The sequence below is a fragment of the Lissotriton vulgaris genome, chromosome 6, assembly GCF_964263255.1.
Source record: "Lissotriton vulgaris chromosome 6, aLisVul1.2, whole genome shotgun sequence".
Taxonomy (NCBI): Eukaryota; Metazoa; Chordata; class Amphibia; order Caudata; family Salamandridae; genus Lissotriton; species Lissotriton vulgaris.
Window position 1 is genome coordinate 498,408,257 of NC_141694.1, and position 16,795 is coordinate 498,425,051.

The following is a 16,795-nucleotide window of genomic DNA, read 5'->3' on the forward strand; positions in this document are numbered from 1 at the left end:
GAAGTCTCTAGGGTTCATCCCATTTGAGCTTTTGTATGGTCACCCGGTAGGAGGACCTTTGAGTCTGGTCAAATAAGGCTGGGAGCAATCTCCCAGGAAACCTCCCCAGGAAGTATACAGTTACATGCTGGCCTTTAGGAACCAGACTAGGCGCTTCAGAGATCTTGCTCAGGCAAATCTGGAGGCCAGCCAGGAAGAGAAGAAGCAGTGGTACGACCGGAATGCCACTCTGGTCGAACTTCAGCCTGGTCAGGAAGTTTGGGTCATGTCCCCTGTGGAACCTTGTGCGCTCAAGGACAGGTGGACTGGACCGTTTAAGGTTGTGGAGAAGAAGAGCGATGTCACCTACTTGGTGGACTTAAAATCTCCCAGGAACCCCTTGAGGGTCCTGCATGTCAACCGTTTAAAGCCCCACTTAGAAAGGTCCAAAGTGGGCATGCTCCTAGCTACAGATGCTGGAATGGAGGAGGAGAGTGAGCCTCTTCCTGACCTCCTATATGCAAAATAGCAAGATGGGTCATTGGATGGTGTTGTCCTCTCTGACACACTGACCCTTGAGCAGCAGCAAGATTGTCGCTAACTGTTGGGACAATTCCCTGATCTGTTTTCCTTGATTCCTGGTGTTACTCATTGGTGTGTCCATTATGTGGACACCGGGGACAGCCCTCCTGTGAATTTGAATTTATTTGAATTTAAAATATTTATAGAGCGCTGCGTTCACCATGCGGTTTCTTGGCGCTATGGAGGCAAAATTAGCAGGGGAGAAGCAAAAGAAACTGGTACAGTGAGCGGGGACAAATGAGGATGAGTTACAGCGGGAAGGCCTGCTTGAATAAGAAGGTTTTGAGGCCTTTACGGAAGAGGGAATAGTGCTTAGCCGACCGAAGGTGGTCGGGAAGGGAATTCCAAAAAGTGGGTGCCAGGAATGCGAAGTTGGCCCCTTCCCACTTTTTGTGCTTGTAGCGGGGTATCTGCAGAAGAGATTGAGAGGATGAGCGAAGCTCTCTGGTAGGGACATACTCCCTTATCAAAGAGGTGATGAAGGCGGGAGCTGAGCCCTGGCGTGCCTGGAAAACCATGCAGCCAGTTTTAAAAAGGGATCGCTCCCTGACAGGTAGCCAGTGAAGCGCCTTCAATAGCGGGGTAGAGTGGTGGGAGCGGGAAAGGCGTACAATAGTCGGGCCGCCTGGTTTTGAACCAGTTGGAGCTTTCGTAGGCTGTAAGCTGGATTGCCGTTGTATAGGGCATTGGCGTAGTCCAGCCGGGAGATCACTAGGGCGGACATGATCAGTTTTAGTGCCAGGGGAGAAAAGAAATGGGAAACAGTGCGAATAGTGCGAAGAGTGAGAAAGCAAGAAGAGACAACTGAGCTAATTTGTGAGTGTAGGGTAAGGTGATTATTCATTTTGATGCCTAAGGTCTTAACTGTGGGAGAGGGAGTGGGGGGGGGGAACCTAAGGAAGAGGGCCAAAATAAAGAGTTCCAGGGACTGGAAGAGCCACCGGTGAGAACCAACTCAGTTTTATCCGGGTTCAACTTCAGATGGTTGTGGCTCATCCAGTCCCTGATAAAAATCATAATGGTCTGAAAATTGGAAATAGAATTGGAAGAAGAAGAGAGGTTAAAGATGAGCTGGAGGTCATCCGCATAGTTGTATACGGTGACCTCCAACTGCTGGAGTGCAAAGATTAAGGGATAGATATAGAGATTGAACAAAAGAGGGGAGAGAGAGGTTTACAGGGTGACTGACAAGGTCAGAGCATACATTAAGGAGGAAGTCTCCAAAATGTTTGCCTTAGGGGTGGTTGAGTCCTCTAGCAGTCCTTGGGCCAGCCCAGTGGTTTTGGTCCCGAAGGCTGCAGCGCCTGGTGCTTCACCAGAACTTCGACTTTGTGTGGATTACTGAGGACTCAATTCAGTCACCAAGACTGACGCGCACCCCATCCCCAGAGCTGATGAGCTCATAGATGGTTTGGGGGCTGCCCGGTACCTTAGTACGTTTGATTTGACGTCTGGGTACTGGCAGATCGCCTTGACTGATGGGGCAAAAGAGAGGTCAGCATTCTCCACACCAGATGGGCTCTGCCATTTCCGGGTTATGCCCTTTGGGATGAAGAATGCCCCTGCCACCTTCCAGAGGTTGGTCAACCAGGTATTTGAATTTGAATTTGAATTTAAAAATACTTATAGAGCGCACGTACACTGAATCAGTTTCATGGCGCTGGTGAGGTCACTGAGTGAGAGCAATAGGAGAGCTAGGTGCCAAAGGCCTGCTGGAATAATAACGTTTTTAGTGACCTCCGAAACTCCATGTAGGAGGAAGAGAGTCTTAAAGGTAGGGGGAGGTCATTCCAAAATGTGGGTGCAAGTACAGCAAACTTCTGCCCCCCTGCCCACTTCTTTTTGAACCGGGGCGTAGTTAATAAGGCTAGGCTAGAGGAGCGGAGGTCCCTGGAGGGAACATAGGGAGAGATTGCCGAGTTGATAAAGGCAGGGGCAGTGCCCGCTCTTGCTTGAAAAGTCAAGCACCCTAACTTGAACCTGGCTCGTTGTTTTATGGGGAGCCAATGTAAGCTCCTAAGCAAAGGGGTCGAATGATGGGACCTAGATAGGCCAAAGACCAGACGGGCAGCCTGGTTCTGTACTAACTGTAGGCGCTGCAAAGCATAAGCAGGAGCTCCGTTATAGATGATGTTGCCATAGTCAATCTTTGACAGGACCATGGCCATAAGGATCAGCTTTAGTGCAGAGGTGGAAAAAAATCTGGCAACTTTCCGAATAACTCGTAGTGTAAAGAAACAGGAAGAAACCACCGAGTTGATATGTGAGTGGAGAGTTAATTGGTTATTGAGCATAATCCCGAGGGTTTTAACTGAACAAGAGGGGAGAGGAGGGGGCCCAAGTGAAGGGGGCCAGATAGAGGGGGACCAGGGGTTGGCAGCACCGCCCGTCGCCACAAGTTCTGTTTTATCCGGATTAAGTTTTAACTGATTGATGTTCATCCAGTCTCGGATAAATAGCATGACGGACTGGAAACTGCCAACTCCTGAAGGGGAAGAAAGATCAAAAATGAGTTGAAGATCATCTGCATAGTTATATACACTGACCTCCATATTCTGTAAAGCAAACACCAGTGGAAAAACATAAAGATTGAATAGTAAAGGGGAAAGAGCAGACCCCTTGGGGACACCACAGTTGACATTACGCAGAGGAGCCGAGAAGGTGCCTAGATGGACTGTCTGAGTACGGTCCTTCAGGAAAGACTCGACCCAGGCTAATGCTAACCCCCCTATCCCCGCCGCCCTGACACGTGATAACAGAATGTCATGGTCCACAGTGTCAAAGGCGGCGGATAAGTCCAATAGGACCAGTATCTTGGGGGTGTTGGCGTTGAGTCCTTCCCTAAGTTGGTCCATGACCGAAATCACCACCTTCTCGGTTGAATGTCGTGGTCGGAAACCGGCTTGACATGGGGCCAGGTAATTGCTGTCCTCAATAAAGGTGCTCAGGATTTGAGACACATGTGCCTCCGCCACCTTAGCCAAGTAGGGGAGCAGGGATATGGGACGGTAGTTTGCTAGGGAAGAAGGGTCAGCCCCAGGCTTCTTTAAAATGGGGATGATGGTGGCAGATTTAAATGCAGTGGGGACTAGACCTTTAGAGAAGGTATTATTTAAGACCGTGAGAGCGGGGGCAGGACAGGCCAAGAACACCTGGGCCAGGATGCGGGCCGGACACTTGTCAGAAGGAGACCCAGATTTTACACGCTTAAGGAGCGGAGGGAGAGACTCACTGGTTAGCTCCGGAATGTGAGTGAGGCACTGGGTGTTCTGTGGCGAGGAGCAATCTGAAGAAGAGTTTGATGAAGGAGGGATGCGTGCTTTTATTTGTGCAACTTTCTCAATGAAAAACTCGTTCAGTGAGTTGCACAATGACTGGGAGGGTATGATCATAGGTGAAGGCCTGTCTGATAAGGCTAACTCATGGACAGTAGCAAAAATTTCACGTGGCTGGCATTCTGCTGCCAGAATGCGTTGAGAAAAGTAATCTTTCTTGGCGGCTTGGCTGGACTGGAGGACTTCAGTGCCGCCTACCTGGACGACATTGCAGTGTTCAGCGCCAGCTGGGAGGAACACTTGCGCCACCTCCAGGAAGTGTTGTTGGCCCTGCGCAGAGCAGGCCTCACAATCAGAGCCAGTAAGTGCCAGATTAGGCAGGGTTCAGTGGTGTATTTGGGGCACCAAGTAGGGAGCGGCAAGGTGGCCCCCCTGCAACCCAAGATAGATACCATCCTGGCTTGGGCACCGCCCAAAACCCAAACTCAGGTGAGAGCCTTCTTAGGTCTCACGGGTTGCTACAGGAGGTTTGTCAAGGATTATGGTAACATTGTGCACCCCTTGACCTCGCTGACTACCAGGAAGCAGCCACAAAATGTGATCTGGACTGACGCCTGTCAGACGGCCTTTGACACCCTGAAAACTGCAATGTGCACAGCACCTATACTCCAGGCACCCGACTTTTCTAAAGAATTTGTTGTCCAGAAGGACGCTTCAGAGCATGGCGTGGGGGATGTTCTAGCTCAGGTGAATGAAGAGGGCCGAGACTTACCTGTAGCCTTCATTAGTAGGAGGTTACTTCCCAGGGAACAGAGGTGGAGTGCGATAGAGCGAGAAGCATTTGCTGTGGTCTGGGCGCTGAAGAAGCTAGGACCCTACCTGTTTGGGACTCACTTCCGGGTTCAGACAGACCACAGGCCCCTCAGATGGTTGATGCAGATGAGGGGTGAGAACCCAAAACTGTTGAGGTGGTTCATTTCCCTACAGGAGATGGACTTCACGGTGGAACACCGCCCTGGTACAGATCACGCCAATGCTGATGGTCTGTCCAGATTTTTCCACCTTAGTGATGAGGACTCCCTAGGTGAAGGGTAGTTCTCCCCATATTTCAGCTGGAGGGGACACATGTTAGACCTGACATCATTGGCCTGAGTCTCTCCTCCATTTTTTTCTGGTTGCCTCCTCTGTTTACGATGTTTTTGCTGGTATATCGCTTCGGGCACTGTGCCACTGCTGATCAGTGCCACAGTGCAAGTGCTCCCTATGTAAAATTACTGTATTGTTTGAATTCCATGTTTGGCTTATTTGGTTTACTGTCAGTCCCTAGTCTAGTGCACCAGGAGTGCCAGGGCTTGTAAATACAAATGCTGCTCGTGGGCCTGCAGCACATGTTGTGCCACCCACAAGAGCGGCCTAGTAAAAGTATGTCTAAGGGTCTGCCATTGCTAGACCTACGTGCAGTCTGGTACTGCCACGCAGACTGCGCAAGTACACCTACTTGCCAGTCCCTAAACCTTCCCTTAGCTTCATGTTAGTCACCCCTATGGTAGGCCCACGGGCAGGGTGCCTTGTAAGCATAAGTTAGGACAAGCCTGACAAGGTTGGCATGTCCTAATAGTGAATTACAGCCATTTTTGTTTTTCACTATTAAAAGGTAACCTGCTCTCCATTAGTTAGAATGGGCTGCCAGGATTATTAATGCTATAATCCTAGCTGCCTCGGTGAGCATGGTGCAATGGCGAGTTTGGTATCCCTGAACTCGGAGTTTAATCACTCATCCGTTTGTGTGGATGGTTTTGGACTCTGGTTTGAACATAGCACTTTTAGAAAGTGACTATTTTCTTGTCTTACTGTTACTGGTTTCTGCTGGTTTGGTGTGTGTGACAGGAGCTGGGTGGCTCCAGAGGTCTGAATGAGTCAGTGTGGGATGAGCGGAACATTTGCATTGAGAGTTGGGGAAGAGGAGCTCCTGATAGCCTGCCCTGCCTGACACAATGCTGGCTCCACCTCCTGCCAGGGGACTGATGGCTCTGTGCCTGCCAGGGACGATCCTGGCCCCACCTCCTACCAGGAGACTGATAGCTCTGCTCCTGCCAGTGACAATGTTGGCTCCACCTCCTGCTGGGCGTCTGAGGACCCAGCCCTGCACAGTGAATAGGCCAGGTGCCTCTGCCTGGCTACACCCATAACAAACCCAGGATGTGGGGAAATTCCAATGCATGGACAAAGGGATCAAAGCCAAAAAGGAAACCTGAACCAAGGACAAGAAGCCTGCTGATCCAAGGACTTGCCTACCCCTTCTGCCAGTGTGCTGTTTTGCTGGGGGGAATCCTGCAGTTGCTTCTTTATTTTTGCCAAGGAACCAGGAGAGAGGAACTGTGTGTGTACTCTCAAGCTTTGCTAAAGAAAATCTCCAAGGGCTAGAAGAGTGGCAGCCTCCTGTTGAAGTCACAGGGCTAAAGGACTTCATCTGCTAAAAGTGCTTGTTGCTGGAACCTGAGAATCCAGCACCTCTGAAAGAAACCAGCAATCTCGACGCCGACGGACGCCGCCGAATCCAGCTCGACATCGTGAGTAACGGCTCCAGTGTCCCGCTTCCTCGACGCCAGCCGCCGGGCCCGATCGACGCCAGCAGCAACGCCAGAGAGTAGCGAGTCCGGCTCCAGCTCCAAGTGACCCCGTGTCTGCACCGCTGCTGATCGCATCGACTTCGAGCCCTCTCAACGCCGTGAGCGCTTCTCACTCTTGCAACATCATCATCGACATCAACGACGACGCCGTATCCTGCTTCGCCTCGGGAGTGCTGCTCCTGCCTGACATCTGTCGACGCCGCTGCAGGTCGCCCCGACTCCGAGGCCCGATCGACGCCGAAGACGCGACGCCGGACATCTCAACGCCGCTGATCATTGTGTGCTTCGCTTTTCCAAGGTACTGTGTTCTGGGGGTCTGTGCGACTCCGGGCTCGACGTAGCGCTCCTCGCGGTCGACGCCGTACCTTTGGATTAACTTTGCCTCGACGTCGTGTAACTCCAGTGTGGGTTACCTTGTTGCCAAGAACTGTGTTTTAACGAAGAAGAGTTGCTTTTGTTACTAAAGACTTTCGTGCTAAGAAGAAACTACACTTGAACTATTATTTTTCCTTTCAAGAGTATTTATTAAGATTGTGGTATATTTTTGTCGTTATTTGGTCTTGTGTAAGCCTTATATAAAAATCCTTATTTTTATAATACTACTGTGTTGTGTCCATTTGTAGTGTATTACTGTATGTGGTCATAAATGCTTAACGCACTGCCTCTGAGATAAGCCTTTACTGCCAAGCTACCAAGGGGGTGAGCAGGGGTTATTTAAGTGTGTGATCCCCTTGCCCTGACTAGAGGAGGTGAGTCCCTATTTGTCAGAAGTGTATGCCTCTGCCAACTAGAGACAGCCAAGTCTTAAACCTGCCAATCCTATTTAAATAGTGCAAAAGTAGCTTTCAACAAATAGACCGCTTCACAATATGGTCTGCTAGTTTAAGCCTTAAAGGCCCCTAGCCCAGGCTTTCTTCAGGACCTACGTACAAGATTGCTACTGCAATCTTTAGAAAAGTGAAATGTACTAAAAATAGTCATCAGAATACAACCTTTATATAAAAATACCTCAATACAAGCGGAGGGATCTTCACACCTGTAAAAGATAAGCACATACATCCTCATTGTTGGACGATGAACCAATTGCAAACGCTCACCAAAACTAGTGTTTCATAGCTAGATATCATTAGATAGCTATATAAATCACAGCTGATTTCATTACTTGCACCAATGTTCAAAAACCTTAAGCCGGTACACTCACCTGTTTTGTATGAGAGAAAAACCTCACCTCACCTGGTAACAACTCAGGTATGGGAGACCCCACCCTGTAGGGAAGTAAATAAGATGTACTATTGAGAGGAACATATGACACAGTTCTAATCACTGTCTCTGCACCTTCATAATTATGTCATATGTTATGATGCTATACTCAATAATGGACTGCTTTTTTTTACAAGAAGGAAAACACAAGAGAAACCACTTTGAAAGACTAGGTTGTCTAGTTAATTTTGTCACTTTTAAATCACTGCAACCTGTCTAGCTTGCGATATACAGCCACAGAATAAAATCATATTGATTGGTCCCGTGTGTTTAAAAAAGGGAGACCTTGCTTGTTCAGATTAACTCTAGCTCTCTTATGACATACCTTCAGACGAATATTGAATGTCAAATGAGAGACTAGGTCTATATGAGCCTATTCACCATCTGTGTTAAGGTCATAACACTTCTAAAGTCGCCCTGCTTGTAGAGTGTTTAGCACTTCTATTGCATTAATATGTGCGTATAGTATAGTATAGTATTTTGTCTGTTGGTGCAAAACACATTTCTACATTGGAATATAAATACAATTTGAATGCAATTGGTACAGTGTAGACTAGGGTTATTTGCAAGAAGTTCTCCGAGTGATGGGTTTGGGCCCCAACTTTTGCTGTTGGATCCGTATCTTCTATAACTCCCCCGGGCTCCTGTACCACTGGGAACGGCCCGTTTGGAGGAGTGGCAGCTGGGATGGGGGTACACGACAAGGCTATCCCCTCTCGCCACTACTCTTTGCTCTAGCAATAGATCCTTTAGCCGTTTGAATCCGTCTGGAGATGTCGCAGTGGGGCATACAAGTGGGGGACACATGTAATATTGTCTCCCTGTAAGCAGATGATGCCTTGTTTTATCTGAGGGCCCGAGGGAGGCGCTCCCTGTGTTGCTCCGTCAGTTGGATCGGTTCGGGGAGGCGTCGGGACTCAGACTTAACAGACACAAGTCCCTGATTTATCCATTGTCAGGGCTGCCAATGGTGCCCCGGGAGGGATTGCTGGAGCTCGTGCTTTGATGGGAAACAGATAGTTTTCGCTATTTAGGGATCCATGTGGCATCAATGGAGACGCGGTAACTGGCCTGCAATATTGATAGGGTGATTAAGTCCCTGCAGCGCTCTGTGTCCTTCTGGAACACCCTCCCGTTATCTCTCATGGGTCGGCTGGCCGTTACTAAGATGGTGATGCTGCCTAGGACACTTTATATACTACAAAACACGCTATGTCCTCTACCCCCGAGGGTCTTTCGGACTCTGAACATGCTCCTTACGTCCCTAATCTGGGCTGACCGGCGTAGTAGAGTTGCCCTTCATACCGGACCGGCAGCTCTGAGACACCCCACCTGCAACAGCAATGACCCCCCGGTAACTTCCAGATGCAAGCAGGTGTAGGCTACAGAGCACCAGCAGATGTGGTGGGATGGCATGCGCCCTTGGGGATGGGTGCTCCAATAGTGGGTGCAGGTCCCTGATCAAGTCCAGGATGGTTTGGGGGCGTAATCTGTACCTTTGTAATATCTCTGGCTAGGTTAGTTGGAACAGCGTAATCCTCTGCCTGTAGACCTGCTCCTCCCTCATCCAGACCCTCTCTCCTGCTGCCTGTAGCCTTAGCCACCTTGCTATCACGTAGAATGCCGCCATTCTGGTCACAATGTTGCATTTTGGGTCCTTTTTTATTGCCTGCACCTGGTTACCACCTGCTTTCAATCCATGGTAAATACCGACCCTTAAATCCCGAATTTCATAAAATTCAGTATTTTAGAACTTTGCTACATCTCAAAACTCATTTTTTTCCATTTCTTATTTACCGATTTGGTAAATTCCGATTCGGTAAATACCGAACCGGTAAATTCCGATCAAGTAAATTCCGATTCAGTAAATTACCTACTCGTATTTACCGAATCGGTATTTTTTGAGCCCCTACATCTCAATATCCAAATACCGATCGGTAACGGCCGAAATTCGGTATTTTCGGCCGTTACCGACCGGTATTTAGCTACCTATATCTGGCCTATAGATTCCCCAAAACTTGCTAATCGCAAAATCCCTGCACTGATGCAGCGTGTACTTACAGTATTTAGCTTGTTTTACAGGAAAAGAAATTTGGAGGTTAATATAAAAAAAACAAAATACATGGTCTTCCATGCTGACTCTATAATTGTCCCCACCCTAACTTGGACTCTAAGCCCCTAGAGAGGGTCCCGGTATTTGACTACCTGGGGCTCACTACAAATGACAAAATTGGGGCCGCAGATTACTAAGGTAAATCTAAAACTTACCCAAGCTAGTGGGAGCATCCTAAAAGTCCATAGGAGTTGCTCTGTAAAAGTCATTGGCCCTCCGGTAGAAATTTACAAGGTCCAAGCAAGAGGGGCCGCAGTGTACGGAGTGGAACTTTGGGGTCACTGCCCTAGTCAATCCTTGACAGTGACGGAAAACAACTTCCTAAGGCAACTTTTAGGTCTCCCCCAAAGTACGCCACTAGCTCCATTGAGGCTTGATCTCGGAGTTGTTCCGATAGCTGATCTGATTGCTCTTCACCCACTCCAGTACTGGCGACGGCTTTGGAGCACGCCAGAGCTGGAAAACTTTAAAGAAGAGTTAAAATCAGTCATGTTAATCAGGGGGGTGGGGAAGATCCCTTGGCTGATTTTTATCTGGGATTCACTTTGTAATATAGGGAGAAATGATCTATGGAAGGAACCCGAACAGGCCTGCCTAGCTACTTCCAAACAATCCCTAACTTTGGCCTGGACCGGATATAGAATGGAGCGCCTAATCCAGTCTACAGACTCCTCCTGTCTAACCTCCAGTTTCCTGGATGTTAAACAGTGCTACAGCTTGGAGCCTGGCCTTGACATTATTCAGCCCTTAGCAGCCAAGAAACTGTTTCTCCAATATAGGCACGGGACGCTTCCGCTCTATGTGTTTACAAATAGATGGACGGAGGAAAAAAAGTTGTTATGCCCCGGTTGCAAAATCGTAGAAGAAACTGAGATCCATGTGATCTTTTTCTGTCCTGTATATAGGATGGCTAGGGCCAAATGGATCCTCCAACTTTGTAGACATCTGGGTATAAGAAGCCATACCGTGGCCTATAGGATTTTTAAATATGATACCTGCCCAGTTATTGTTGTTACAATCGCCAAGTTTTTATTTGCAATGTGGTGTAAACATAGGGATCTTGTGTTAGGCTGAGTGGAGAACTGTGACGCTCCTTAACTTTGACAAATTCAATAATTTGGATTTACAATGTCCTTTGTACCTTTCGATTCTTCTCAGGTCTCTTATTGTAATTTAAAATAAAAACATTTAATATAGGTTATTTTAAAAGAAACTGTCGATTAAAATGTTGCTAATGATGCCTGAAAGCGTAATTCTAATTTATGTTTCTATGCCCTATCTTCGCCCGGGTGTTTGTTGCTGTTCCATTGTTATGGAGTGGGGACAGTACTTGATAATTGAAATTTTAAAATTTTCTAGTGTTCTTCCCATGCTCTTTTTAATTCTTTCTAACTTTGTAAATTCCCTATCTGTTACTTTTGCGATGAAGTTGATATATTAATATTACATTGTATTATGTACTTTTATGGCTGTAACCTGCTGAAATAAAGTGCTACTGACTGACTGATATTTGGTATTTCCTAACATTTTATGTTTGAACTCTATCCCTTCTAATTATATTATTCCTATAAATTCTGAGATGATTGATAATCTGTTTAGAAAGTTAGAAATATAAAACAAGTGCATAAATTTCTTGCTGGATTATAATAAGCCATGTGAAATTACATAGTCAGAATTTTCAACAGCCTGTAATACATAATACCCAATATAGATGGTCAACACGTATTTACTTACATTTAACTGCAAAAGCCACAGTTTGTCATAATTTTTGAAGATTTAGGATGGTAGTTCCCAATAATTTCTTCAAAAGGTAAGGCTTACCTGGTGCCCAATAACATTATTTGAAAATCTATTTACTTTTCCTACAGGATTTGTAGTCAATTTATGTGACTATTGTGTTGTAAAATTCACTTTTTAGCACTGTGTTTCTGAAAAATGTATTGGGATATACACCGCTAAGATTGACTAGCAAAAAGTCAGGATCACTGTCTAATTCGGGCAATTGGCATGCTAAAAAGAGTGTTCCCTTATCTGCCAGACTGCCACAGAAAAACACTTGTGTAGGCGTTAGTCATCAGCAGAGTGGATTATTGTAACGGTCTTCTCTTAGGAGCTAATGAAGGACAACTCAAAAAGTTACAAGTGATCCAAAATACAGCAGCAAGGGCTGTCCTTAATGTAACTTTTAGGACTCCCTCTCGCCCCCTGCTGACCAGACTCCATTGGTTGCCAGTGAGGAAGCGAGTACAGCTCAAAACTCTATGCACCATTCATAGAAGTATGATAGGTGAAGGTCCAAAATATCTGGCCAAAATCTTCCAGCCATATGTTCCTGGACGCTCCTTGCGCTCCGGTAACCTGGAGCTTTTGCAGGTACCCAGAATAAAGAAGTCCAGACAAGGAGGCCGAGCGCTGGCCCATGTGGGACCAAGGCTCTGGAACACTCTCCCTCTTGAGCTGAGATCTCTCACCAGCCATCTGACTTTCCGGAAGACCCTAAAAACACACCTATTTTCCAGCTATTGACTTTCCCCTGGTAATATGCACTATCCCCTCTGATTAAACATCTGGAGCTATATTCTTACTGGCAAAGCGCGGAGATACCCCTTCCGGGGTCTATTCAGGCGCTATATAAGAATATAAAATAAATAAAATAAATAAGCCTACTTGCCTAGCCAGAATTGTGGTAGGTGCCTTCGCCTATCCAGTTCAAAATTTCACTACAACTGCACTTTACTGTTTGTATGGGAAAACATTGCACTTATATGTCGCTGGAGTATGTATACTTGCGTGCATTAACACTTTTGGACTTTTCTTTCTTGATGCTTCACATTACCTTAATTAATACAAAATTCCGCTATGTTAAAACAATTATTGAAAAATGTTGTAGTACTTCGACCTGGTCCTTGCAATTTGAAAAAAATAAAATACATGAGACTACCTTTATTTCGCAGGGAGGTATTGTATTAGGCACCCGTAGGGCACGGTAAGCGATAATCCTGTTATACCAAAATTTAAGTAGACAAGGTTTGGACCAGTGCCCACCCATTCAAGAAATCCTAGCCCTACGCATGCAGCCTCCAGTTTATCACATCCACAAGATTGCAAAGGAAAGCCTGCAGCGGTGACACCCTTTTTTTCAGGCAATTACTGCTTAAGATACAATTTTCTTTGCATGGTGTCAAAGCCACACAACACAGCATGATCAGTGCCCACCAATCCAAGAAATCCTAGCCCATTTGTGGGAGCAATAGCCCCTCTCTTTTGTAGACTTTCTGTGCATTCCCTAGCTGCAGAACCTTGTGCTCGGATGATACATGTCGTCAAACACTTGTGACACCTATAGTGGACTCGCAGATTGTTGAGTTTACTTGAATAAAGTAACAAAGCAAGCCAATCCAAACGAGAACAGAGTGCACCGTTTCTCTAGCCATAGGATAACTTTCGTCACTTCTGGCCCCCACTGCACTGAAGTTGGTGCAGGGCCCTATGTCACAACTCTGACAGCTGTCAACAGCACCTTAGTAGGACCTACTACCTCTTGGATTGTTCACATCTGAGTAATGTAGGGCAGGGCCCTATATCACACCTCTGGCAGCTGTCAATAGCATCATAGCAAGACGTATTACCTCTTGCATTGCTCACATCCCAGTAAGGGGAGGCGATGTTCTCAGATGGGGATCTATTGCTCCTAAAGATGTTCATCTACTACACAAACACACTATATTTGCCCACTTTAAATATTTGTTTTGCTAGCAGTATTTGTAAACATAGGGTTAGCTAAATTGCCATGCCAGCTGAGGTAAAAATGTTGCTATGCTTTTTGAGATTTCGCAGAATTAATTGTCTTTAAAAGTAGGGTGAGCTAACGGTGAAAACGATAAAGGAATTAAAACAGTTTAGACAGTGTTACATTTTTCGGTTGGTATAGTAACAAATGTCACATTTAGCTTCAACAGTAAATAGTTTTCATTTGAATCATGACCCTACACTTACCATCCACGGACAAAGCTTTGTCAGTACCTTTCATGTATGCACGTGGTGTCATATTTGGTAAACACGACCCTAGCAGGTTTTCTTGAGAAGGTACTCCTCGGGATTTTTTAATTATTTGTGCAAATGCCCTTGTGTTCATTTCTGTTAAATGTGAGCTTATGTAGTATTTTTTAGTTTTGATTTATACTTGTAGTTATTACAGTTTACATATGTAGAGTAACGAATTGATTAATTTTAAATATAGGTGTTTTATTTTCGTCTAGTGTTGCCACAATTTGAAGTTACTGTAGAAATGCCATCTGTCCATATTCTGCCAAGGTCAAATAACATAACTGGCGCAATAACGGCCAAGTAAGTAAGACATTTGTGTTCTTTCCTTTGATTCACTACTTTGGGCGACTTAATGCTTTTAATGAATGTGTTGGATAGATATATAACCCTCAATTCTGATGCAAATTCTAAACTGCACTAATGCCTGGTGATTGGGACATTAGTTGATGGCAAAACTGATATAAACATTCTTGGTTCAAGAAGTTACCTAATTTTCGAATTAACAAGCTCTGCAATGGCAGACGGAGGATTTTACTCAAAGACATTTTCAATGTATCAACATAGAGTTACAAATAAATATTTCTCACAAATTGGGACGATATAGGGTACAAACAGATGGCGCTCAAGAGGGACAATTACTGAACCTATACGGTTATCAAGGATTGCACTCTACCAGTAATAGGGTATCGTCCTACACCTATGCTGAACAAAATTTAATCGAAAAGAAACACTGGGAGTGCTAAAGTCTTCTTGTAGCTCTTATTTAATTTCACTTGATCTTACAAATTAACATACAAAGACCCAAATTTGCTTCCAAACAAATGAACTTTACAACAATATTCAAGATTAATTTTCTCTTTGTCCGTTTCTCTTCTGTAACAGCCAGTTGCCGACGCGTTTCGTCCTATTGGAAGGACTTCATCAGGGCTGTAAATTTTGAAAACAAACAAAACAATGTATATATTCTTTACATATAATCTTATCCACAACTTACAATTCAAAATCAAATGACAATTTTGTCCTCAGACAACAACAATATTGGTACCCAAGTAACTAGTGTCCACTATACACTTTGTTCTGTGTTTATTCACCACACGGCTATACCTCTTAAGAAACATAGTCAAATCACACTTTGTTTAAGTTCCCAATTAACATGAGTACATGTGTCACTTGAATTATCAACCTTAGATATGCTGGGTTCAGCGAAGGGCAACGATGTTGGAATAATATAAGTGATCTCAATAGAGTAGGTTCACTAGATATGTCTGGTAAGTTCCCAAAAATGTGACTTACAATAATAAGTCCCATATGCTCACCTAACTTCTTACAAAATGATCTGGTCTTTGCTTTGCAGGTTATGAAAACACTCACTATCTTCTCCTTCTCGTAAACGAACTGTGTTCAAATAAAAGAGCAATAATTAAAGCTCCATACATTGTATTGTGATAAAAGAGTATCTATATCGCCATTACCTATATTACAGTGTTACCTTGAATTGCAACAGAATATCCCCGGCTGGTGATATCCCAGCTGTGACCCCCCGAGCAGACTTCTTCCAATACTATCTCAATGTTATATGCTAGGTTGAATCTGCAAAGAGATTAAGAGGCCTTAACTATCATAAAATTTATAAAAAACAAATATATCCATGTTCTTCACTAATCTCTTTTAAACCTTTTTCCTAACTTGGTAGCGTTAAATGACTTACCCTCTAATTTCAAACATTAGCGTTTATCTTCTTTGAGTCACAATTTCTTCCACAAACCTGTGGATATACAAACAGCGCACCTAGTCAATAAATTTGGTCCCTAATCCTTCAAGAGTACTCTCTTTGCCAAAAAGAACTATTTCAAGTGTTTACCTCAGAAAATGTGGTTCACTTGGAAATCCTGGTCGGTAACAGGTAGTATCGCCCACTTCTATCTTCAATAAAGGTCATTCAATCACAAATCAATCTGAAGGCAATGATATAACCACACCGACTATTACTTAGGACCACTTATCCCATCCTTAAGTTGGAACCTACATCTACTGATATTATCAAAAAAAACTCACCCCAATAATCTTGTTCCTTCGTCTACCTTACTTTTATCATGGAGGACCTCCTATGTATAATGGAGCCTGCAATGAGAACCTAATATAAATAAATATAGCCCAAAAGTAAATCCTCTAATTCCTATTTCAAGTCAGCACATTCTACTCACCATGAGCAAAATCTCGTGATCGTTTCCTGCGCCCGGGTGCGATAAATCCCGCCACAAGGCAGATTGCTATGCTAGTCGTTTTTAAGCCGAGCGCTAGCCAATAAGCGCTCAACAAACGACGCAGAACTCCGACTTGAACTGCATCACCTGCGCGATGCAGTTCTCTTTCACGTCCTCCTCACATAACCTGTTCTCATTTGTTCTTTCTGAATACTCGTGTACGCATACTTCCCAAGATGTAAACAAAGTTCACCGCTCGACAGCATTGGTCTGACCAAGTATATCCGGTCACATGGTTAAATTCGCACTCCCCCCATTGGCCGAACTAAGTCTTTCCGGTCCTATCATCATATGGCTTTTTCTACGGCGAATAAAATGCCTAAAATCGTGTCTTCGAAATATTACATTTACTATTCTGTTGCCCAAATTTGAATAGATCGTCGTTGAGGCGCATTACTACAGGGGTTGAAATATTAGATCAGTAAAACCTGTAGTCAAAGAACGCGTATTGTGATCAAGTGCAACCAATCACGTGGTTATATATACCATCCCTGCATTGGTTGTTTTTGAGTCATTCCGGTCCCCACGTCATGTTTGTTGTTTACATGGCAAGTAATAGGCATTAAATCGTATCGTGAATTACATCCTAATTTGTATCTTAGTGAAAGATTTTGATAATCACTATAACGCAGCATTCATGTTATT

General features: G+C 44.9%; 1 protein-coding gene across 1 annotated transcript in view; it reads left to right on the forward strand.

The window, feature by feature from the left end:
* The window catches only part of LOC147707489 (CD109 antigen-like), a 943,435-nt gene that overhangs the window by 266,541 nt on the left and 660,099 nt on the right, over nucleotides 1-16,795 (forward strand). Inside the window, exon 7 of the mRNA XM_086926506.1 lies at nucleotides 14,099-14,186. Within this exon, the coding sequence (XP_086782632.1) occupies nucleotides 14,099-14,186 (88 nt within the window). The remainder of the gene's footprint in view (nucleotides 1-14,098; nucleotides 14,187-16,795) is intronic.